Source organism: Mobula hypostoma, chromosome 1, assembly GCF_963921235.1.
Source record: "Mobula hypostoma chromosome 1, sMobHyp1.1, whole genome shotgun sequence".
NCBI lineage: Eukaryota > Metazoa > Chordata > Chondrichthyes > Myliobatiformes > Myliobatidae > Mobula > Mobula hypostoma.
This window is the reverse complement of record NC_086097.1, coordinates 50,910,449-50,936,767: the sequence shown is the minus strand read 5'-3', so window position 1 is coordinate 50,936,767 and position 26,319 is coordinate 50,910,449. Positions and strand designations below refer to the sequence as shown.

Below are 26,319 nucleotides of genomic sequence, written 5' to 3'. Positions count from 1 at the left end.
GTCTGCTAAAGCTATCTGTGAGAGTTTGCTTTGAAATTACCTACATCAGGAAATGAAATTAATTCTTGTTTATCTTGTTAGAAGAATATGGGCCGAATTTCTATATCACTTCTTGATCTGATCAAGCCGTTTTCCCCATTGTTTTTCAACATTATTTGAATTACCAGTAGATGCATGAAAGAGGAATGTTAGCGCCAGAAAATAAGTCACAATGCAGGCCATTAATTAAAATCTTATTTTCAAAGCTTCTTGTACATACTGCCATATAAATCTTTTACTGGTGTGACAGATATTAATGAGATTGTGGTTTTTTTTTGTTGGATGTTTAAGCACTTTCGCCACCTGGTGTTCCATCTTATAAATAAGTTTAAAGGAGCTCTAATGAATTTGAATCCTCTAATATGGTGCAACAAGATTATTAATTCAAAAGTTGCTACCCACAAATAACTGAAGTTACAATAATGACAGGTAATGGTATTGGGGATCATGTTATCATTTGTCAGACATCAATTATCCCATCAGATTTTGCTTTTTCAATTCCACGCAATTTCGGTTCCCTGTTCAACTTCTTTTTGTTATGTCATTAAAAAAGCATAAGAAAAATCTCTTAACTTGTTGACCTTAATTTCAAACCTCAATGTTATTCCCTCCATCAGTTATTTATACTGGTTGCTCCAAAGTTGAAGATTTTAAAAAATCTATATATGTTCACATCAGAGTTTAAAGGTGAAAATAAATCCAAAGGATTTCTATAGTTATATTAATAGCAAAAGGATACTGAGGGATAAAATTGGTCCCTTAGAGAATCAGAGTGGTCGGCTATGTGCGGAGCCAAAAGAGATGGGGGAGATTTTGAACAATTTCTTTTCTTCAGTATTCACTAAGGAGAAGGATATTGAATTGTGTAAGGTAAAGGAAACAAGAAGGGTAGTTATGGAAAGTATGACGATTAAAGAAGAGGAAGTACTGGCGCTTCTAAGGAATATAAAAGTGGATAAGTCTCTGGGTCCGGACAAGATATTCCCTAGGACCTTGAGGGAAGGTAGTGTGGAAATAGCAGGGGCTCTGACAGAAATATTTCAAGTATCATTGGAAACGGGGATGGTGCCGGAGGATTGGCGTATTGCTCATGTGGTTCCATTGTTTAAAAAGTGAGTTTCGAGAGGAGGATACTGTTGAATGCTGAACTGTAGTCAGTGAAGAGCGTCATGATCTTCATTGTCCAGATGTTCTAGAGCTGAGTGAAGGGCCAATGAAATGGCATCTGCTGTTGACCTGTTGTGGCGGTAGGCAAATTGAAGACGATACAGGTTACTCCTCAGGCAGGAGTTAATGAGCTTCATGACCAATCTTGCAAAGCACGTTATTAAAGTAGATGTAAGTGCTACTGGGTGATAGTCATTGAGGCAGATTACCATATACTTTTTGGTGATGTCTGCGTGAAGCAGGTGAGCATCTCAGATTGCTGAAGCAAGAAGTTGAAGATGTCCATAAGCACTCCAGATGATTAGCACAGGTTTTCAGTACTAGGCCAGGTCCACCATCTGGGCCAAATGCCTTCTGTGGAATCGCCCTCCTGAAAGATGCTCTCACATCGGCCTCAGAGACTGAGATCACTGAGTCAGTGGGTTCATGTGGGCTTACTTTGTTCTGTTGATCAAAGCGAGTATAAAAGACATTGAGCTCAACTGGGAATGAAACTTTGTAAATTATATTTGTTGGCTTTTCTTTTTAGAAGGTAATGGCATTCAAGTCTATAAGAGTCTTTTAAATGTCTCTATTGCGTCTGCGTCTGCCTCTACCACCACCCTGGCAGTGCATTCCATGCACCCACCACTCTGTGTCTAATAAAAGACCCACCTCTGACATCCCCCTATACTTTTGGCCAGTCACTTTAAAAGTATGTCCTCTTGTATTTGCCATACTGCCCTGATAACTGTTTACCCAATCCATTCCTCTTATTATATAGACGTCTATCAAGTCATCCCTCATCCTTTGTTGCTCCAAAGAGAGAAGTCCTAGCTTGCTTAACCTTTCCTCCTAAGATATGTTCTCTAATTGGAGCAACATCCTGGTAAATTCCCTCTGCATCCTCTCTAAAGCTTCCACTTCCTTTCTATGATGAGTAACAAAATCTGAACACAGTATTCCAAGTGTGGTCTAACCAGGGTTTTATAGAGCTGCAACGTTAACTCGCAGCTCTTGAACTCAATCTGCTGACTAGTGAAGGCCAGCACACATACACCTTAACCATCCTATCAACTTGCGCAACAACTTTGAGGGATCCATAGATTGAACTGCTAGGAATCCTACCATTAACTTTGTGCTCTGTTTGTTGGTGTGCCCTTCCAAAGTGTATTGCATCACACTTTTACAGGTTGAACTCTGTCTGCTTGAACACAATATTCCAAGTGTAGATTCACCAACGCCTTGTTCAATTGTAACATAACCTCCTATCTTCTGTATTTAATGTCCTGGCTGATGAAGACCAGCATACTAAGTGTCTTCTTCACTGGCCGTACAAACTGTGCTTCCACTTTAAGGGAATTATGCACGTGTACTCCAAGATCCCTTTGTTGTACAACAGTACTCAGGGTTATTCCGTTCAATGTAAAATTTCTACCATTTGTCCTTTCAAAGTTTACTTCCAAACTTTACACTTATCTATGTTAATTTCCATTTGCCATTCCTCAGTTCACCTACCTACTGCAATTCTTAATTCTCTTCTTTACTATTTTAGTGCCATCTACAAACTTCAGAATGAGGTTTATCATTACTGACACACATCGTGAAGTTTGTTTTGTAGCAGTTGTAGGCATAAAAGTTACTCTAATTTAGAAAAGTAAATAGAGCAAAAGAGGAATGAGGGACTTATTCTGGTGTTTTAGATTCAATCTGATGCAATAACGTGTTCTTGACATTGGAGAATAAATATATTGCAGTGCACAGCTTGGCTGTGCATATTAACCATGCTCTCCATTCAAACTACTGACAGGGGTATCATAAAACATTTTGCATTTTGTGAAATTAGCATTTGATTTTTTAAAAATTATCTTTACAGTTGACAAAATGCAGTTTGAACCTCCTTTGAGAAAGGAAACTGAGGCTCACTGTGAAATGGTAAGGTCTGAATTTCATCCTTCAGTTATTCAGAAATTAAGTTAATTTGTGTATTATTTCTGTAATCAAGTAAATCTCTCTACCTCTCCCCATGGGTATGCTCTTACCAAATCAACTTGCTACACAGGACTGTTGGATGATTCTTAGAAATTGATCAGCAATCATATTTTTGTCAATAAAATATAATATTTTGTTGCTTTGCATAACATATTCAATTATTCCTTTCTGCACCCACACTAAAAGTATACAATCAAAACTTCACCTTCCAGGAAATCCTTTGGAGTCATAGAGCATCCAGAAATGGGCACTTCAGCCCACTATGTTCATGCTGATGTTTTTTTACTATTTGCATTAATCTCATTTGCCTACATTAGGACTCTATTCTTCGATGTCTTGCCTATTAAATTAGTAATTGTATCTGATTACATCACCTTTGTCAGATATTCTGGGTATCAGCCACTCTGTTAAAAGAAAACACTTACCTCTCTGATCCCCTTAAAACCCCTTCCCTTCCTTTTGCTTTAAACCTATGCTCTTCTGTTTTTTTTTATATCTCAACATCTGTTTTTATGGAGGGAAAAGATAGACTATCTACCATATCTGTTCTTCCCATAATCTTATGTACTTTATTAAGTCACCCACCAGCCTCTTTTACTCCAGGAACACCTGCCCAGCCTATGCAACCACCCTTTATAACTAAAGTTCTCCAATTTGGGCAGCATCCTGGTGAATCTCCTCTTCTGCAAAATTGCATTCTCCTCAATGTTTGGTGACCAGAGTAGTTATCTGTATCAGTCTTGAACATTTTGGCAAAATAAAAATTAGACAATGGTTTAAGATCCTTTTTACGTTGTGTCATTTTGCTTTGGTAATGCAAATCTACTCTTAGCAAATGGCGTCATTGTAAATGGGTGACATAAACTGAATTTAATGGATCTAAAGCTATCTACTGCACAATTTAATTAATTTGCCAAAAACAATATATTAAGCAGCTTAAAAATGTCAAATATGTGCTTTCTTTGGAAAAGGGACTCTTCAGTGTGTTAATGTTTCTATAAAAATAAAGAAGTTTTAAGAAAACTGCTAAATATTTTAAACAGGAGGTAACCAAAGACGTAGGATTTGGGTCATCGTGGAGCCCATTTGCAGATGGAGGAAATAAGTAAGTTAATATAAGGATGTGTCAATTCTTCAGGCGAATGATCCGTAAAATTGTATGTTAGAGTAATTTTTGGGTTTAAGTCATTCACACTTAGCAAATGACTTTAGCCACCAGTCTTCTGTGACAATGCATTTCCTAAAAGCTGTGAATATCAGAATCCGAGTCCGCTTGTAGCAATGCATTTCCCAAAAACTGAATACCAGCGCAGACCTGCTGGCATCTGTCGAATGAATGTAATCAGGTGTTAAGTTTTGTATGTAGCTTCAAAAGAAAGCATTGTCTATACTTTGTAAGTATGAATTGCTCTTTGTGTGTAGCAAATAAATATCAAGCCCCATGTTGAGCAGCAGACCTTTCCACTGAAAGCATCTCTGTCTGTATGATGCCTGCTGAACCTGGTTTTGTCGAATAAAGAAGCTGCTCTTTATATACCAGTAACTCTCCCTCCGGTGATTTCATTCACGCCACAGCATGAATTGTGGGAAAGGAATGGGATCTAAATTTTCCCAACTGTTTCTTAAATTAGTGATGTAGACTATAAGAATTGAAATTGAAGGGTGATTGAACACAATGCAAGTACGGTGACTTAAATTTTAAAATTGGTGCATGACTTTTCACTGTATCCATCTGGATTTTAAGTCCGATCACAAAATGTTATAGTATCAATTTTACTGTATGATTGCATGGTAGAAAGTCTACTAAAGATGGCATTGCTTTTTGGATAAGATTCATGTGTCAACTACAGGAAATTAATTGCTTAACAAATTTTTATACCTATATAATTTTTTCTAAATATAGTGCTTATTTTAAAGGATCTCCCTTTCTAGATCCTTTTTTCAGGCTAGCCACCTAAAGAACATTGACTACATTATTGAATCAACAACCTGTTCCTCAATCTGATTCACTTTCAAAAAGAATGTCAACAATAATCTCATTTAAATCAGTTTTGTGTATGTTGACTTTTAAGGAAAATACTTAGATACTGGAAAACTGAAATAAAAACAAAATGCTTAAAATGTATTCTGTAGGACAGTGGAGCACTGTATTGAAATATCAGCTAAATTATTTCCTTGATTCCATAGAGTATCTGCTGAAGCTGCAGCTTTTCACTCAGCAAAATATTTGCCACAAACCATCCCTGACACCATGTCTGATGCCACTAATTTCTTTCAGCCTCCAGTTACTTGATATAGAATATGTCGTAGAATTATTTTCTACCCATGATGTACTCATTAACAGTCATCCATCATTTGACATATTTGTATCTTTAATTTGACTCTTTGCATGAACTCTGTGGCTCTCCGGTTCAAGTCCTAACCCATATTTATTAATCCATTGTTTCATTTTCTTGCCCATTTGCCATGGAGTTTGATCACAATAAGGATCTGCACCTTCATCTTTAAAGAACAACCCACGGTACCAGTGCTGGTACCTGTTGCTTTCTAGCATTACAATAAGTGAAATACAAATAGCATAAACTGTAATAATTATTTTTTTTGAAATGTTATGTAAAGAACACTTATAATCTTAGCTTGAGGTTATGAGATTTTTAAATGTGGAGAAAGCCTAACTGAGTGAAAAGTGAACTTTTTTTATGAGATCAGTTACAGTTGAATGTGAAGCAAGGGACTCTATGGTTTGAAGCGTACCTTGTCCATCTCTACAATTTGTACATTTCTCGTGTTCTAATTTGTAGTAGTCTTAAATCTGTTGAGCAAGAATTATATCCGTGGCTGCAATGTCTCCATTGATATATTTGTGTTTTATGTCAGATTCAGTGGTGGTCCTAGAGGGGGTTCGGGTGGTTATTTTGTATTGTAAGCATCCTGTGACCACAAGCAACACCCAGGCAGAATTTTCTGTTAATGACTGTGTTTGAGCAAAAAAAAACTTTTAAATAAGATCTAACTACACTTGAGTGGTTCTGCCAAAAAGGTTAGATTATAAGCAATATATTTATCCTTTTCACAGCTGTTACGAAATGTTATACTTATTGCTTAAAAAAAAAGCACCATCAATTATATTTTGGTAAAACATAGAACACCTGAACAGTTGACTCTACAATTGGGTTTTCAATTTTCTACTTGTCATGTGAATTGAACAGATTCTGAAATGGTTATCCAATCTCTGAGACAGGGCCAATGCGAAGGTGAATTAATTAACTTGAAGTGTTAATCTAGTATGTCATTGTAAGGTGTTTTGAGCAACAGCATGCCTCCTAACTCACGAATTGTAAAAAGCAGGGTAGAATTAGAATTAGCACAATTTTATTTTAAACATTAATAGAAAGGCTCTAAACAAGTTCTGTAGTATACAGTAATTTCAAAATATAGATTAACTCTGCATAACTGTTTTGTATAACGGTCTTGTTTGGATTCATAAACTTCATTTGGAGAAAAAGAACCTTGTGTGTTCAGATGTTGTGAAATCTTTCTAAATCATTTATATGTAAGTATTCTAGAATCAGGTTTATTATCACAGGCATGTGACGTGAAATTTGTTAACTTAGCAGCAGGGTACTTTGTAGTCTAGTACCCAAGATGGAGTGTATTGACGTGATTTGATGGTAGATAGATTACTCAATATATTTAAATTGCGATTTTTTGAAATGCATGTGAATATTAAGGTAAAGTGTATGCTTTACTTTGAAGTACTGCATTATTATTTGCTAATTTAGTTCCAAGGAAAGTACTTTTATATAAAGTAAAGTAAAATGCTCATTCACTGTTTTAGGGGACACATAGCACACCAAGAGGAGGATTTTGACAATGCACTGTAAGTACCCCTTAATATGGAATGAAAGAAATCCATAAAGCAGTTGAGTAGGAAGTTCTAAAATTTGGATCCTGCAACTGAATATAAATGCAGTAAAGTAAATAGTTTGGAACTGGAAATGTGAGTTGAAATACATCAAGTTTCCATGGTGTATTTGAATTTGCATCTCCTGTTTGTTATCTGCACCTCTAGGTTAGTAGAGTAACTATCACACCATTGTTTCATTATGTTTCCGATAAAATGAATTAAAATTTTGAGTATTTTTAGCTTGGTGTTATAGTTAACACTTTTCAGTTGCTTATTTTCTGGCTGTACTCTTTGATAAATATTAAAATACTTGCTGTTTTCCATAAGGTCGACACTTAAAAGAGCAGTTGTAACTCCACCTCCACTTCCACCAAAGGTGAGTCTACTTGCCATAAATCACAGAGGAACTTTTAACTTGCTGGTTAATTTTTAACATTGAAAGAGAATGTGGTTAAGTACATTTGTGAGTAGATTTCTGTTTGTTGCATCCAACCATTTTCAATCAATAGTGATTTGCTTTTTTGAGTTATTTATAATGATAAATTTGTAATCAACTGTATATTACTGCTACATTTTATTAGTAGTACTGCTACTTAATATTATTAGCTGTAGCCTATTCAAAATAACATTTGAATAGATTCTCATTTATATTTGCAAAAAACAAATTAATGAATGGATTTGTTAAGCTTAATGCTCATAACTATTTTTGTAATTCTGTAATCCTGGCTTTTATTCCTGGGTCTAAATCCTGGATTTTCCTGCCCAATAATATTGTGGGATGTTTCCACCAGATGCTGCAATGGTTCAACAAGGCGGTTCACCATCACCTCCTCAGGGCAGTTGGGGAAATGCAAAATCTTTCAACTTCAAGTATAAAAATGGTAGTTGAAAATCGCTGATTTTCCTTTCCACCAGTTTTAATGGGAGACAAATCTAATCCGCTCATTAGTTGGCTGTTATTACAAGTGCACTGGAAAAGGGTTTGCTTAAGAAACTGAATCAGCTAGAGCTGGATATTTCCTCTTCTTAAAATCACCTATTACTTTTATAGCCAAGAATGCGCAGTGTTTCAGATCTTCCAGATGAAGAGAGTTCTCTGACGATCAAGCGGCAGCCTTGTACCAAAAATGGACCATCAGCTGTGCCAAGAAGACAGAGTACTCCAACATCCTTATATCAATCAGAGATGGTTGAATCAGCCCTTTCTAACAGCGTCAGTAGCCCAGGATTGCTTGATACCAGAACCTGTGATTTAGGTAAAGAAATTAAATGTGAAAAGGGGTTCACTATACAGATCACTGTAAAGCAGCTTACCTATTTATATCTCTACATAGTCAGCATGTAGTACTTCCTGTTCACCACAGGATAAGTGGGTTTTAAACTAATATAAATTGATTTATAGGCATCCTTGATATTCTTTAAATTCCATTATAATCCCAACTTTTTGGTAGTAAAAGAGAACAGTGTCATTGGCCTAATCATGGTCTCTGTCTTGCAGTTGATTTCAAGTAACACATTCTGGTGAAGTCCTGAGGAATACTATTTTAAGTTGCTGGATGTAATAGTGTTAATGAATAGAAACAGCAAAGTCACCACTTTGGAATATTTTCGCTTGCACTTGGAATTCATTAATGTTGGTTTCCCTCCATTAATAGTCTAATAAACCTTCAAAAATACTTGTCCATTAATTTGTTAAGTGCAGGAAATCTTCTTAAGCCTATAAAGCTTTTGCATCCTCTGTGAACAGTTTCAGATTTTTTTTTTGTGTGTAGGATTTGTACATCAGACCTAGTCTAACTTGTACATAATTGAAAAAAAAATGAGAATCACATGCAAAGTTTGCTTTTCAGGAAAAGAAAGTGCAATTCAATTGCCTTGGAATCAATTATCAAAAAGCAGTTTTTACACATTATTGTTTTTGGACCAAATTGACCATTTTATCAGAATACACAGAATAAAAGATCAAAAACAGCATTATGATCTGAATTTGGTTTTCCTTTTTTTTGCTAATGTCACATGAACAAAAGCTTTCACTGTATCTTGATACATGTGACAGTAATAAATCAATACCAAAAGAAACATGTACCCATTATAGCTAAACAATGAATGAATAAAAATCTTTTTTGCTTACAGAGCTGTTGCTAATTTATATTACAGGAATGTGTCCAATCTTTTGGTCTTTATTGTTGAACAGATGTTTGCAGTTTTATAGACATTAAGTATATTTTAAGTTACATCTTGTTTAATTGCTTTGTTCTGCTCACCTTGATCTTCTTTCTAAGCATTACACTTTGGTCCTGCCAGTGATGCCCAGTTTTTGTGTATTTTTTTAAATTTTAAATGCCATGTAGTTTGATTAGCGAAGGTTTAACCATTAAGCAAATAAATCATTAAGCAATTAATGATTTTCTGGATAACAGTGAAGCTAAGAAACCAAAATTCTAGTGTGCTGAACAAGTAGCCCACATATTTATTTATTTCAATCTTTTTATTAAAAACTTAAGATTATAACTTGCCCTCCCCAAATGTCTTGAGAACCATCTTTATTCCATGATTCTGATTGTAAAGTTTTTCAAGCAGCTGTTGCAGGTTTTTGTATGTGGATATTCATTTCTTAGTGGTTGTGTGTGAGCAGTTTTACGGGGAGGTGTAGATCAAACTGCTTTTGTACATGGAGCTTGATAAAATGTTCAACGTAATTTAGAGTTCATTTCTCTTTAGAAATATTGTCAGTCACGAGTAATATGTTTTGTATTTGTTCAAATGTTTCAGAAGGTCCTTCAGGCTTAAATGGTGAACATCCTCCAGTATTACCTCGAAGAAAAGAAAAAAAAGATTTCCCTGTACGTCTCTACATAGTTTTTAAACAATCTTATAAAATCATTGCATCTCTTGAAGCAATATATATATAAATTCTGCATATGCCTTTTTTATTATAGAAACAACTGGCTCTCAGGTTTCAGATGAATTTTTCTGTTAAAGGTTCTTGCTATTTCTAAAGTCAATAGGCCAATATGTACTTGCTATTACAATGTCTGATCTTCTGCTCCACTTATGGGGTTAACACTGATCAGGTGTAGAACATAAAAATGACCTTGTGGCTGGTTACAATTTGCATCCCACTTTCAGCTCTGATTTACATTATGTAACTACTGTACCTGTGTTATAATGTAAATCAGACATGGCACAATTGGTGAATTAGGGAACTTTGTGCTACGTAGGTTGAATTGGTCATTACACAATTTTGATTGGGAACTAGCCCTATAGTTATCAGACACCATCTTCTCTTATGGAAACAGCCTTCTAGGAGGCTATTAATAGAATCATAAAGTCATAGAAAAGTACAGCACAAAAATAGGCCCTTCGGCCCATCTAGTCTGTGACAAACCATTTAAACTGTCTACTCTCAAGGACCTGCACCGGGACCATAGCCCCCCCATGTCCCTCCCATTCATGTACCTATTCAAACTTATCTTAAATGTTGAAATTGAGCTTGCATGCACCACTTGTGCTGGCAGCTCAGTCCACACTCGCGACCCTCTGTGTGAAGAAGTTTCCTCTCATGTTCCCCTGAAACTTTCACCCTTTAACCTTAACCCATGTCCTCTGGTTGTAGTCCCATACAACCTCAGTGGAAAAAGCCTGCTTGCATTACCTTATCTATACCCCTCATAATTTTGTATACCTCTATCAAATCTCCTCTCAACATTCTTAAAAAAAAATACCTATTAATCTTTCCTTGTAACTGAGGTCCTCCAGATCTAGCAATATCCTTGTAAATTTTGTCTACTCTTTCAACCTTACTTGCATTTTTCCCATAGGTAGGTGACCAAAACTGCACACAATACTCCAAATTAGGCCTCACCAGTGTCTTGTACAGCTTCAACATAACATCCCATCTCCTGTACTCAATACTTTGATTTAATAGGTGAATAGGTACTTTTAATGTCAGAGAAATGTATACGATATACATCCTGAAATTCTTTTTCTTCACAAACATCCACGAAAACGGAGGAGTGCCTCAAAGAGTGTATGACATTAAATGTTAGAACTCCAAAGTCCCCTAGCTCCTCCCTCCTACGCATAAGCAGCAGCAAAGCAATGACCCCCCCACTAGCAAAAAAGCATCAGTACCATCCCAAGCACTCAAGCGTGCAGCAAAGCATCAGTAAAGACACTGCACTTGCAGTACCCCAAAGACTACTCATTCACCCAGTATTTCGACATACCACAGTGTCTCTCTCCCCCCCCCTCCATCTCCCTCTCCCCTTAAGGGAAAAGAGGTGCCCTTGTTTCACAGTGAGAAGGGAGACCTAACAAAACCACTCACCGACTGATGGTGTTTAAAGTCTGTTGCATCACTTTTTCCAAGCTCTGTGCCCAAAGAACTCGGGTCTCTGGGCATGCAGCCAGCTTGCTGCTTTTGATCTTCCGTCTCCCATGACACACCAGGCAGTGGCACCAACCTCAAGTCCACCCGCCTCCAGAGCCTCAAATCTGAAGGCACACTAGTCTTCTCGGCCACGTCCTTGGCATATTGAAAAACGGCTAGTCATGAAGTCCCATTTCCGCAAAGAACCGAAGTCAGCATGTAACTCAAGGTCAGGGTTTTCAAAAGAACCCTGAAAAGGTAAAAAAAAAAGAGATATTAAATATAGAAATAGAACTGTTTCTGAAGATGCAAGCAAAGGAGTGTCCATTAGGCCAATGTGCCAAAAGTTTTCTTTACCACCCTATCTGTGATGCCACTTCTAGTGAATTATGGACCTTTATTCCCAGATCCCTTTTTTCTACCACAATCCTCAGTGCCCCACCATTCACTGTGTAAGTCCCACCCTGATTGGTCCTACTGAAGTGCAACACCTCGCCCCTGTCTGCCATTTTTCAGCCCATTTTTCCAGCTGGTCCAGATCCATGATAGCCTTCCTTGTGAGAGTTACTTTGGTAAAGGACAAGTAATTGCTTCTATTGATACTTGGGCAAAGTTGGTCTATTAGAGAATGGAGCATACCGCCTTTAGTTCTCTTAGCTTGAAGTAACAAAATAAACTTATGCTTTTTAAATCCTACATTTGTAAACCCGCAGGGAAAAATAACTATTTATTACGAGTCTGAAATTCATTAGTCCCTAACCCTCTTTAGCCCATGACACAATTATTTTTATAATACAATTTTCTATAACACAAGGTTTCTTAGGAATACAACTGCCACATTATAGCAGAACTGCCTGTAAAGCCCTCTTCATTTCAGTGGGTTCGCTGATCTTAATTACAATGGGAAGAAGTTTTCTTTTTGTTTTCGTTCTGATTTATTTGCAGCAATAATACTTATGTAGGGCCTTCAAGGAAAAAATGGCCAAGGCACATGCAAGATTGTTAACAAACGAACAAGCAACACAGTGGAACGTGAGGGCATGCAGTTGTATGGATGGTTACAGCAGTTTTAACTATTTTCTAGTGTTTAACATATTTAAATTGTTAATACCAGTTCAAATAGTCTGCCTCAGAGATTCTAAGAATTGATAAAACAGCCTTTGACCATCATGAACGTGAATAATAGCTGGTTCATTCCACTTCATGGGCTTGCAGTTGCAATCATGCCTCTGATCGAATTGGAAGTGCCACTGATGGGATTGCGGGGGAGGAGGCAAGCACAGGTTATAGGCCAAGCCACTACCTAGCTCAACATGATCGGTACGTCTGTTGAAATATCGGTGCAGCATATCATAAACATCAATTCCTTTTGTAATACATTTCCTTTGTATTCTTTTTACTCTAGAGTTTTGTCCTGTGTTTAGCTTCAATGTCATGAATAAGATTGCCTATTTCCACTTTTGTAGTGTTGCCTGACTCGAGCCTGTCTCAGCTTGTGTTGCTGAGATGCTTGTGGAATGCATCTTAACTATTACAGCCTCATTCATTCTGTTGTGTAAACACCACTATGTGACCTACCTCACATCTTCCCATCAATCATGAGTCCTTGCTTCCCATCAATCATGAGTCCTTGCTTCCCTATTCAATATCAGTTTCCAATTCAGCAGCATCTTAATTTTAAATACCTTATTTATGTTTACAAGTTCTTTAGTGGCCTTTCCCTTCCCTATCTCTACAATTACTTACAGTGTAAAGCACCTCAAAACGTATCTGTGCTGCATTAAGTCATGCCCCTTCATTGCCAAATATAATTTCTATCTCATCTCTTCATCTGTCAAAGACCTAAATGCTTGAATTGCCTACCTACTCCACCTCACTTTTCACCAAAATTCCCCAAAATCAATTTAAACAATTAAAAATGTTAAAGCAATAAATTATCTTCTACGTGGTCTCCCTCACAGCTGCTTTACCGCTGTACCATTGAGAGCATACTCACCAGCTGCATCTCAGTGTGGTATGGCAATTGTCCCCTATTGGACCGCAAAGCACTCCAGCGTGTGGTGAAGACTGCCCAGCGGATTATAGGCACTCAATTGCCCACCATTGAGAACATCTACCATAAACGCTGCCTGGGCAGGGCGAAAAGCATTATCAAGGATGCATCTCACCCTAACCATGGACTTTTTACTCTCCTCCCATCCGGTAGGAGCTACAGGAGCCTCTGCTCCCACACCAGCAGGCATAGGAAGAGCTTCTTCCCTGAGGCTGTGATACTGCTGAACCTCTCATCACGGCGCTAAGCAGTATTGCATCCGTATTGTACTGTCTCAGTACTTTTATATTTGTGTGCTGTAGCGCTTTTTTTATTCGCAGTTATTTTGTAAATAACACTATTCTTTGCGTTTCTGGTCAGATGCTAATTGCATTTCATTGGCTTTGTATCTGTACTTGGCACAATGACAATAAAGTTGAATCTAATCTAAACAGGGAATGCAACCAGATTAGACATTTCAGCTGCTAGACAGATGTTTGATTTGGTACTGTTTGGCATGTTACATTGGGTTGTTTTGTACCTATAAAAATAATGTTACTATTGAATCTCTTTAAATATTTATTTTTTTATTATTATTTAGAAGCCAGCTACCAATGGTCTTCCTCCAACACCAAAAGTCCATGTAAGTACAATATTTGGAGTGTTTCAGCAGAGCAACAGGTCCACCATGTTCATGGCATTTATCTAGCATCTGTCTTAATCTAATTACTGGCATTTGGTTTGTGGTTACCCAAGGTTTGGCAATTCAAGTGCTTGTCTAGATACTATAAATGATGTAAGTGTCTCTGTCTGCGTCATTACCTTCTCAGATTCTAACCACCTGCTGACTGGAAAAAATCCCCCCTCAGATCCCCTCTAAATTTCTTACCCTTGCACGAGTCCTGTATTCTCTAATTTTAGAGATTTCACTGTGGGAATATTTTTTTCTCTGCTATCTACCTCATAATTATGTATGCCTCTATCAGGTATCCCCGCAGTTTTTCCTTATAACTGACATCCCAGGGAACAACTTGGTGAAACTCCTCTGCAATCATCCATAATGCCTTTTTCACTGCCTTATCTACCTCTGCTGCTACTTTTCCGGATCCTTGAACTTGTACGTCAATTTTGCTCTGTTTCATATTATTCTCTGGTGCCTTGCAATTCATTGTATATGTCCTACCTTAATTATCAGCACAAAACATTCCTTAGGGACAGGACAAGAACTGGAAGATTATTTGTTGCTATAGAGATGTTGGAGGCTACACCTCACTTACTGACATGTTTCTTTTTCTATACAACAAAGACAGATCATGAGTGGCACCATGTGTACCTAAGTACAATTGGAATTGGTTTATTATTATCACTTGTGAAAAGCTGTTTTGCATACAATTCATACAGATCAGATCAGAGCACAGTCCATTGAGGTAGAACAAGGTAAAACAATAATGCGGAATAAAGCGCAGCTACAGAGAAAATGCAGTGTAGGTAAACAATAAACTGCAAGATCCTAACAAGGTAGATTGTGAAGTCAAGAGTCCAATTTATCACACTAGGGAACTATTCAATGGTCTTTATAACAGCAGAGTAGAAGTTCACCTTGAGCTTACTGGTATGTAAATTGTGGCCTTTCTCTCTTCTGCCAGTTGGAAGAGAGAATATCTGGAGTAGGTGGGAGCTTTGATTATGCTGGCTGCTTTATTGAGGCAGCGAGAATTATAGACGGAGTCCATGGAGAGAAGACTGGTTTCTTTGATGTACTGAGCTATGTCCACGGTTTCTTGCTGTCACAAATAGAGCATTTGCCATACCTAGCCATTATACATCCAGATAGGATGCTGTCCATGGTGCATTGGTAAAATTTGGTAAGTGTCAGTGGGGACATATCATTTGAGGAAGTAGAGTTGCTGCTGAGCTGTCTTTGCTATGATGTCCATGTGGTTAGACAAGGGTAGACTCGTGATGTTCACTCCTAGGAAACTTGAAGCTGTCAGCCCTCTCAACCTCAACACCATTGATGTAGAAATGAGCATCCCCCACCCCCATGCTTTTCGTGAAGTCAAAGGTCAGAGTTTGTTTTGCTGATATTGAGGTTGTAGTCATGACCATGTTACTTGGTTCTGTATCTCCTTCCTTTACTCCAACTCATCGTTATTTGAGATGTGGCCCACTATTTTGGTACACCTCCAAACATGTAAATTGAGTTGGGGCAGAGTTGCCATGCAGACATGAGTGCACAGGGGGATTAGCAGGGGCTGAAGATGCAACCTTGTGGTGCACCAGTGTTTAGAATAATCATGGTAGAGGTGTTGCTGACTCTCCTTACGGATTGCAGACTGTTGGTCAGGAAATCAAGGCTCCAATTGAAGAGGGAGTCGGGTGATGGTGAAATTACATCACTGGTGTGCAAAGTAGCATGCAGTACACATCCAAATGATTGCATAGGATTTTTTTTGCATGGCTTTGGATGTTAGAATTATTTTTAAAAAATCATTAAAAATGATAGCTTTAACAGAAAGTGAAGCTCCCATCCAGTTGAAGGCCTTGGGTAAAGGCCCACCACACTTACTGGGAAAGATGCAGGGGTCACACAGATACTTACTTCAGATAGGGATCAGTCTAGGAGCTTACTTTCGTGTCATTACAGCTGCACAGGGATGCAAATTTCTTCCAATGTCTGCCATATCTTCTTTTTCACTACCATCTTGCCTGTTGCCTTCACCCTCTGTCTATCTGTATCTTGTTTTATGGAGGTCGGCATCCAGCTTAATGGTGCATTACTGCCACCCTCTGCTCCGGAATGTGCACTAGACATATAATCTAAATTCCTTCACCCAATCGCGTGCGCACACACACACACACACACACACACACACACACACACACCCCTACACTTTACCCTCCCATCTTTGACCATCCTAGTACCCTATTCCTGTTTATCCGTCATATCCTATAAAAAACCCCTGTACCCCTTAAAAACGCTAAAAATACCTGGACGTGCTCTCTCACCCATGCCCAGCAACCCTTTTAATGTGAATTCCTGCACCCCCAACTCCCTTAGTTTAATTCTCATCATCTCTCTCTGTCTCCCATACTTCCTGCAACACAAAACTACATGTTCTACTGACTCCTCTTCCTGACATTCCTCACACAATCCTGTCTGGTGTTTCCCTATCATTTTCAATGTTTTGTTTAATGCACAATGCCCCAGCCTTAACCTAGTCCACACAATTTCCTCTCTTCTGTTTCCATTACCTACCCTAGTACCTGCAACACTCTTTTGTATTTGATATAAATGCCTCCCTGAGCACCCTTGCACCCTCCCCCTCACCTCTCAACTTGTAACAAGGTACAGCTGATTTCACTTGTGTGAAGTGTTTGAAAATGTTCAGGCAAATGAAAATAAATAGATGCTGCAATCAATTAAATGTTCTGATATTGAATTCAGCAGTGCTTTGGAGTATTAAATTGTGATTATATGCTTTTAATGATAGCCATGTTGGTAATTTGGGCTCAGAAGTGCTATAGAGTAAAGGGACCCAGGAGTACAAGTACAAGGTTCCCTGAAAGTGGCATCACAGGTAAACAGGTAATGAAGAAGGTGTTTGCATGCTGCCTTCATGAGTCAGGGCACTAAGTATAGGAGTTAAGAGTATTATGTTGTAATTGATGATGCTGGAATATTCTGTATAGTTTTGGTTATTCTAGGAATGATGTCATTAAGCTGGAAAGAGTGCAAAACAAAAATTATCAGAATATTGCTCAAAAAGCTTGAGTTTCAGGGAGAAGTTTGGCAAGCTAGGGCTTTGTTCCTTGGAGTACAGGAGACTGAGAGGTGACCTTATTGAGGTTTATAAAATCATGCGGGGCAAAGATAATGTGAATACAGTCTTTTTTCCCAGGGAAAGGGAATCAAAAGCGAGAGTGCATGGGCTTAATATCAGAGGGGAAAGGTTTAAAAAGGACCTGAGGGGCAACTCCACACAGAGTGGTGTGTATATGGAACAAACTGTCAGAGGAAATGAGGTTGAGCCAGGCACAACAGCAACATTTAAAAGGAGAATGTGTAGTGAAAAATGGGCAAAATGCCAAAAAATGGGACTAGATTTAGATAGGCATCTTGGTCAGCATGGACAAGCTGGGCTGAAAGGCCTGTTTTTGTCCTGTATTTTATGACTTAATTAGATGCATTTGTCTTCTACCACTTTCAATTCTTTACTGTTAACTGACAAATTTATTCTGGACTTTAAATTTGCAATTGTGTCAATATGTTTTACATTAGATGGGAGCCTGTTTTACTAAGGTATTTGATGGGTGTCCTTTGAAGATAAATTGTGCTACCTCCTGGATACATCCCGAGACAAAAGGTAATGAAAGCTAGTCAGGGATTGCATTGGCATTGATATATTAATCAAGTAGTTTTATAGTATTGAAACAAATACATGAATGCTGTCTTTTTTCCCTTTAAATTAGATCAGTACTTAATCTTTGGAACTGATGAAGGCATTTATACATTAAATCTGAATGAACTTCATGAAGCTTCAATGGAGCAGGTAAGCATGATGAGTATGAATGATGGATTATCTCTGCTCTGTCTGGATGTGATGGTGGTTAGGGGTTGGTAATTAGAAATACAGCATATTTTGAAGAATGGGATGTTTTGTGCCCCAGCTTAGTTACATAGAACATAGAATAGTACTGCACATTACAGGCCCTTCGGCCCACAATGTTGTGCCGACCCTCAAACCCTGCCTCCCATATAACCCCCCACCTTAAATTCCTCCATATACCTGTCTAGTAGTCTCTTAAATTTCACTAGTGTATCTGCCTCCACCACTGACTCAGGCAGTGCATTCCACATACCAACCACTCTCTGAGTAAAAAACTTTATCTAATATCTCCCTTGAACTTCCCACCCCTTACCTTAAACCCATGTCCTCTTGTATTGAGCGGTGGTGCCCTGGGGAAGAGGCACTGGCTATCCACTCTGTCTATTCCTCTTAATATCTTGTACACCTCTATCATGTCTCCTCTCATCCTCCTTCTCTCCAAAGAGTAAAGCCCTAGCTCCCTTAATCTCTGATCATAATCCGTACTCTCTAAACCAGGCACGTTCCTGGTAAATCTCTTCTGTACCCTTTCCAATGCTTCCACATCCTTCCTGTAGTGAGGCGACCAGAACTGGACACCATACTCCAAGTGTGGCCTAACCAGAGTTTTATAGAGCTGCATCATTACATCGCGACTCTTAAACTCTATCCCTCGACTTATGAAAGCCTACACCCCATAAGCTTTCTTAACTACCCTATCTACCTGTGAGGCAACTTCCAGGGATCTGTAGACATGTACCCCCAGATTCCTCAGCTCCTCCACACTACCAAGTATCCTGCCATTTACTTTGTACTCTGCCTTGGAGTTTGTCCTTCCAAAGTGTACCACCTCACACTTCTCCAGGTTGAACTCCATCTGCCACTTCTCAATCCACTTCTGCATCCTATCAATGTCTGTCTGCAATCTTCGACAATCCTCTACACTATCTACAAAACCACCAACCTTTGTGTCGTCTGCAAACTTGCCAACCCACCCTTCTATCCCTACATCCAGGTCATTAATAAAAATCACGAAAAAAGCTTCATTTAATTATTCTTGAATTTTTCAACGCATACTAATACAGATGTATTTTCCAGCTTTTTCCTCGAAGATGTACCTGGCTTTATGTGATCAATGACATTTTAATGTCTTTATCAGGTGTGTATCCATTTGGCTGAGCCTAAGAATGATACATGAATTATGCTCGGTTATTGAAATTTAATATCATGTCATTGTTTTCTGCTTAAATGAAAAAGGCAAAATTAGAAATTTATAAGGGCACTTTAATTCACTTCCTATGAAAATAGTGTATTTCTTTCACTGCAGGCAATGAAAAATTGATTAGATTAGATTAGATTAGACTTGGATTATGAGGATACACAGTCCTCTTATTATCATTTAGTAATGCATGCATTAAGAAATGATGCAATGTTTTTCCAGAATGATATCACAGAAACACATGACAAACCAAGACTGAAAAACTGACAAAAACCACATAATTATAACATATAGTTACAACAGTGCAAAACAATACCGTATAATTTGATAAGAACAGACCATGGGCACAGTAAAGTCTCAGTCTCTCGAAAGTCCCATCATCTCACACAGACGGTAAACCTCCAGCACCGCAAACTTGCCAGTGCAGCATCCCGGAAACATCCGACCACAGTCCAACTCCGAGTCCGTCCGAAAACTCCGAGCCTCCGACCAGCTCTCCGACACCGATGCACTGAGCACCATCTTGGCCGAGTGCTTCGACCCCAGTCCCGGCAACAGGCAATAGGCAAGGCCGAGGATTTGGGGCCTTCCCTCCGGAGATTCTCGATCGCACAGTAGCAGCGGCAACGAAGCAGGCATTTCAGAAGTTTCTGCAGATGTTCCTCCGTGCTTCTCCACGTCTGTCTCTGTGAAATCAGGATCATGCACGGCATCCTACTTCACAAATACGATATCATTCGGAATGGCTGTGCGCGCTGCGTCGCGCCGCCATCTTCGCCTCCCTCTTTAATAATTTATTACTTATCCTTTTCAGCTTTTTTAATATTCCCATGATTCATATAAATAAACTATCATGTGGAATATGGATAGTTTAATTCACAGAATTAATTCACGTGTATGAGTAAAGTCACAGTGACTTTGGGCTTCTTTTCTTATACAAACATACTGGAATGTCGGGCATCATTGTTTTCTGGTCTCTTTTCAGTAATTTCAGTTTGAGAACACTTGCTTTGCTGTGTTTGTGATCAGCATTGACCCTGATAGGTGTTCTGCAGACAGGGGCACTAATAAAATTTTTAAGTGATATGCTTTATGATGGTGCCCACTTATTTTTGGACCACAGATCTTGGAAAACCTGAGTGGTTTTAACCAAGGTTATCTAGTTGGATGGTGGACCAAAAAGCATGGTTATTTCTTGTGCCTGCTTTTTCATAATAAATCTTCTTAATAAATATATCAATGTTTCATGAATATTTTGAAAAATACATTGCAGATTGATTATGAACTATATTTGATGGAAAAGTAAATTTTGTTCCAAAGATAAAGAAACTAAGGGTATTGAAATTGATTGAAAAGGGTGAGGAAGACCTGAGACACTAAAAATTAACTTGTCACATTGTTTTATTTGTATTTTTACAAAAAGTACAACTTTCTGACCCAACAAGTCTATTTGTGTGTGAAAGACTCATAAGGTGATAATTATAAATGTAGTCAAGGAAGCCTCTGCCTTTAATTTAGCATTTTGAGATCTGATTTTGGCAAAAGAATGGTTTGAACTAATATTTTTATTATCTCAAACAAGACAGCACTAAGCAGCTTGCATCTCTTAAATGCAAAGGAGTAATGTAAAGAGAAATGATAGCTGACTGTTATCCAATGAAAGCTTATAGAATCTACAGATATTCAGAACTGTAAACAACAGTATATCAAAGGTAGCCATCTGGAACAAGATGAAAGGAATAGGATATCGTAGCCGATGAGGTTTACCCGAGGCGCGATTATTGCTTATTGAAACAAAACTAAAGTCAGCTACAATAACTATTAGTACACGTCACTTACTTGACAGAAGTGGGAATGGGAGTACTAACTTCAATCCTGCAACAAGCTCTATCCTCCCCATCAAATGCTAAACGCATTTTTAAAAAGCAGCTCCAGCTCCTATGCCCCTTATTTATGAAAACATATTAACTTATCACCTCCTCATATCAGCTGACGTGCAGAGGCCAAACATCGTTCCTGCAGTCTTTCACATGCATTATGCAATTAAAATGCATGGCAAGTTTGCCTTTGATATCAGTGCAGTAAAGAAGAGCAATGAGAGAAGGTCATATTATAAAATATTTTTGACAGGGTCAGTACATGATATGAGAAGCAGACAAGTGAAGAGGTACTGCATGGATTGGGTTGAGACGCTAAATTATAAGGTGTGTTATATTAAGCCAGCGGTCCCCAACCACCGGGCCGTGAGGAAACGATATGTGTCAGCTGCACCTTTCCTCATTCCCTGTCAGGCACTGTTGAACTTGAACATAGTGTTGCCAATTGTCCCGTATTTGCTGGGACATCCTGTATATTGGGCTAAATTGGTTTGTCCTGCATTTCCCCCACTAAGGTAGAGTGTTCCTATGAAACCTTTCGTGCTGAAATGGCGTAAAGCGAAGAAGCAATTACCATTTATTTATATGGGAAAAATTTGAGAGTTCCCTGACCCAAAAAATAACCTAACAAATCATACCAAATAACACACAAAATTGAAAATAAATAACACTAACATATAGTAAAAGCAGGAATGATATGATAAATACACAGCCTATGTAAAGTAGAAATAATGTATGTACAGTATAGTCGGGAAGATGAAGGCAAATGGGGAAAAAAATTGGCATGTACGCGCATTTGCACGTCACGCATGCACACACAGGTGCCCGCGCAAGGTGTCATGGTACTCATTCCTGGGGTAAAGTGTCCCGGGATTTGATTGCTACTTTTGTCCCTTATTTGGGAGTGAGAAAGTTGGCAACCCTAACTGTGGAAGACATGTTGAGGTGAGTTTAACCCTACTTGAACACCCCCCCCCCCCCCCCAGTCGGCCGGTCCACAAGAATATTGTCAATATTAAACTGGTCCGTGGTGCAAAAAAGGTTGGGGACCCCTGTATTAAGCAATTACCAGAAGATAAGAAATTTATCTAAGGTACTAAAGAACATCCACAGTCTTGTATATTTATGACCTTAAAATCTGTTTTGTTTTGTGGATTTATCCAAAATAATCCATGGGCTTTTCATTTACTATTTATGATAGCTGTTTGTCTAAATATGTGTGTGTGAACTTAATCAAATGTCTTTTGTTTTCCTCTTCACACAATGGCTTCACTTTGTTTCCTAATCATACTGATCACTGGGTGCAGAAGGTAATCAGAATTTCAGTCTTCTGTGTTTTTGCATGTTTTAATGTGAAATCCTTAGCTGTTCACATATCAAAGTACAGCATTAAAACACACCTTGCAATTTCATGTCCTTAGCTAAAGCAATCCTGTTGTTATTCAAAAACTAAAAATCAATCAGAATTTAAATCTATAGTGTGTTCCTAACCTTCTATTTGAGTGCACTTCACTTCCTCCTTGTGTATATTTTTTCCTTCTCTCACTTTTTCCTGATGCTGTTCTTCTTTGATTGTTAGGTCTTAGTAATGTGTTGGATTTTAAAGTACTTTTGTCATTGTTGTGAGCTAACTCCTTGTCCACATTTTAGGTATATTTATATTAGTCTCAAGCATAAGACTCCTATTTCCTGTATGTAAATTAGTTTTAAAATTTTGTATGTATGGTTAAAGTCTTTCTGCTGTCACTATATTGAGTCAATATGTTCCAGTTAAATGCCTATTCTTCAGATGTGGCATCCCAGCATCGCTATTAGATTACTGTACTTGATTCGGCCGTGAAAAGGACTGTGTCTGTAAATGAATATGACTAGTGTCAGTGAATGGGCAAAAGGATGTCAAGTGAAATATTTAGTGGGAAAACATGATGTTAGTCATTTTGACAAAGAATAACAAAACAGAGACAAAATAAATTCTACAGATGCTGGAAATTTTGAGCAACACACAAAATGCTGGAGGAACTCTGTATGTCTTGCATTATCTATGGAGGGAAATTAACTGTTGATGTTTGGGATAGAGGCCAGAATAACAAGGAATAACAGAATAGCAATGCATTGTTATTCAAATAGAATGATGAGACTACCAACTGTTGTATTTTTTTTGAGACAACTGGGTGTCCACGTATAAGAAATACAAAGTTGGTGTGAAGTACAACAAATAATGAAGGAAATTGTTCTAATGCAAGGAGCTTGGACTATACAAGTAAGGAAATTGTGCTACAGATATACTTGGGGTTCAGGGAACAACATTCACTGTGTTGATCCTATTTGATTAAAGAAATCTTTGCTGTGGAAACATGACAGAAGGTCACTAAATTGATAACTAGGATGAGGGCTGTAGCAAAAGACCTTTATTCTTAAGTTTTGAAGAAGATTGAACATGTTGAATGAAAACACTCCAAAGTGGTAAGTGCTGTGAGGATACTTATTTTGGTGGAGTTCTCTTGGGAAGAGCGATGGACTGAATAAGGAATGAGTTATTTATTTTTGAAATTTTCTGTCCCAGAGAGCTTCAAACTTGAGATGAATTTTAGGACTGAGCAAAAATTTGCTGAGCCAAACATCTGATCAGCCATGATCCTCCTGAATCATATAAAAGGCTTCAGGGGCTTCCATAGCATAAGAAGAACTACAAATTGACTTTTCTGACTGATACTGTTTAATACCAAGGCAGGTGTAGAAACCTGATTGGAGAGTTTCAGACTTGGAACTGCAGAAATGAGCAAAATAAAACAGTTCATGATTTTTATGCACATGGGGAAATATGGTTCTGTGGAAGTGGTTGGTAAGTATTTGTTATCTCTGGAAGATCTTGCAGGCAAATTGGCAAAACTGGATTCTTGAAAAGATGTCACGTAACTATGGATTTATTTTTTAAAAAACAATGGTTGGTTATAGTGGGAATTGTTGGAAGTATCAAGTATCTGGGTGCCAAAGAAGTGTCAAACAGTGTAACAGGAAAGAAGTGATGGGCTCTTTCCAGAAAAGCTGCTAAAATGCACAAGCAAATGGTGCAGGAATAAAGATTATGTTGTTATGATAAAGAATCATGTTTGGTAGTAGGAGAATGGCAGAACAGAACTGCTGAGAATTAAGAGGAGTGAAGGTAGCATTGGGGAAGAGACATTGCTTGTAAACAAGAGGATAGACAGATACTGGAAAATCAACGTTATGTTAAATTGAGATGTAGAAAGATTAAATGAACTTGATATATCAGTGAGCTAGTATTTAACTTCCATATAATTCCATATGCTTGCCATTTCTATCAGCCAGTGTTCACTTCAACACTGTCACAATCCCTTTTCTTACTGCATTTTAAGGTTTTCTCATAAATGTTAAAATTTTACCTGACATACTCAAGGTCAAATATCACATATTTTAAAAAAGTAACCTTTAGACTGAAAACAGCTATTTACTGCATCTGCTTTCTTTCCCCAACTCACTTACTCCTCCATTCTGTAACTGGCCCCCTTTTTTAGCTTCAATTTTGATAATTGACTTTTATATGGAACTTCCATCAAATCCTTCTGTAAATCTATATAAATGCTGTCTACCATAGATGCCTGCTTGGTACAAAATTGAAATGACCTGGACTTGAACTTCAGCAAACCCTGCCCAACTAATTGTTGGGTTTTATTGGGCATAGGATCAGGTAACTACAGTCTGTCAAGTACGACAATGGGTTTGATTCGAAGCATCAATCTTCATTGTTTGAGATCTGCCCAGGTCTACAGGACCTGTACAGCTGCCAAACACTTGCACTAACCCTAATCCTAGCATGAGAGCTGGGACTAAAGTTTTGCTGATCAACTCAATTTAGGGTGTGGGTGCTAGATGTTACTTGTGGAACATTACATTGCACTTGCTATATTTCTATGTGGTACAAAGAAGTGCATATTTATGAACATTCTTGGCCCATTGTGTTGAGAGACACCTGGACATTGCCAGATTGTACACTTAAATGATCAATTACATTTCTCTGTTAACTGTTCACAGTGGAGTTCTGTAAAAACTTGGAAGTTCTCTAATATTTTTGGTAAAAGGGAAGAAATTGTGTAACTATTAATGTTACATTCCATATCTGTATTGATCTCAGCAGCACAACAGTATCCAGCCACAGTGTGGAAGGGGTTTTGCTCTGGTTTGGGACTGCATCAGCTTTCAGTGAGTTCACTCTGGGCTTTTGCCTCCAGTTCAGGTCCCATCCACCCATCTGCCCATCTCAGAGCCACGTCCTTGCCTCTGTTTATTTGTGATTCAGCCACATTATCAGTGCATGGAAACCTCATTTCTTGATAATGTATGCACACTGCCACCCAGCAATTAATTCAAATAGTAGTGTTTTTTAATCAGTTATAAAATACTTATTAAGAGTCTGATTAAATGCAAGCAAAAGGAGTCTCTATTTTTGTTATCTGTCCCAAATGGGGACACACAATTGAGTCTTATTGCTGTAGAGACAGGTAGCCAGACTACTCCCTCCCCTTCCCCTTCCCCCTCCCCATTCCTCTAAACTCCAGCAAGTACAGGCCCAGAGCCATCAGAAGCTTCTCATATGTTAAGCTTTATATTCCTGGGATAATTCTTGTGTATCACCTCTGGGCTCTTTCCAATGCCAGCACATATTTGTTAGATAAGCAGCCCAAAACTGCTCACAGTACTCCAAGTGTAGACTGACCAATGCCTTATAAAGAGTCAGCATTACATCCTTGCTTTGGCTCTCTAGCCCTCTCAAAATTAATGCTAACTTCGCATTTGCCATCCTCAGCACCGACTCAACCTGCAAGTTGAACTATAAGAAATCCTGCATGAGGTCTTCCAATTCCTCTTGCACCTCTGATTTTTAAATTTCCTACCCACTTAGAAAATAGTCTTCGCCGTTATTCCTTCTGCCAAGTTCGTGCACTTCCGTACATTGTATTCCATCTGCCATTTCTTTGCCCATTAACCCCAATTTGAGTCAAGTCTTTCTGCAGACACCCTGTTTCCTCAACACTACCTGCTCCTCCACCTATCTTTGTATCGTCTACAAACTTGGCCATACAGCCATTATTTCCTTCATCCAAATTGTTGACATATAATGTAAAAA

The 26,319-nt window shown here is 38.2% G+C and overlaps 1 protein-coding gene across 1 annotated transcript in view; it reads left to right on the top strand.

The window, feature by feature from the left end:
• The window catches only part of map4k5 (mitogen-activated protein kinase kinase kinase kinase 5), a 155,957-nt gene that overhangs the window by 104,130 nt on the left and 25,508 nt on the right, over positions 1-26,319 (top strand). The window contains exons 14-23 of the mRNA XM_063048484.1: positions 3,062-3,120; positions 4,221-4,282; positions 7,016-7,057; positions 7,412-7,460; positions 8,136-8,340; positions 9,857-9,927; positions 14,090-14,131; positions 17,771-17,855; positions 17,962-18,041; positions 19,176-19,236. Of these exons, the coding sequence (XP_062904554.1) occupies positions 3,062-3,120; positions 4,221-4,282; positions 7,016-7,057; positions 7,412-7,460; positions 8,136-8,340; positions 9,857-9,927; positions 14,090-14,131; positions 17,771-17,855; positions 17,962-18,041; positions 19,176-19,236 (756 nt within the window). The remainder of the gene's footprint in view (positions 1-3,061; positions 3,121-4,220; positions 4,283-7,015; positions 7,058-7,411; positions 7,461-8,135; positions 8,341-9,856; positions 9,928-14,089; positions 14,132-17,770; positions 17,856-17,961; positions 18,042-19,175; positions 19,237-26,319) is intronic.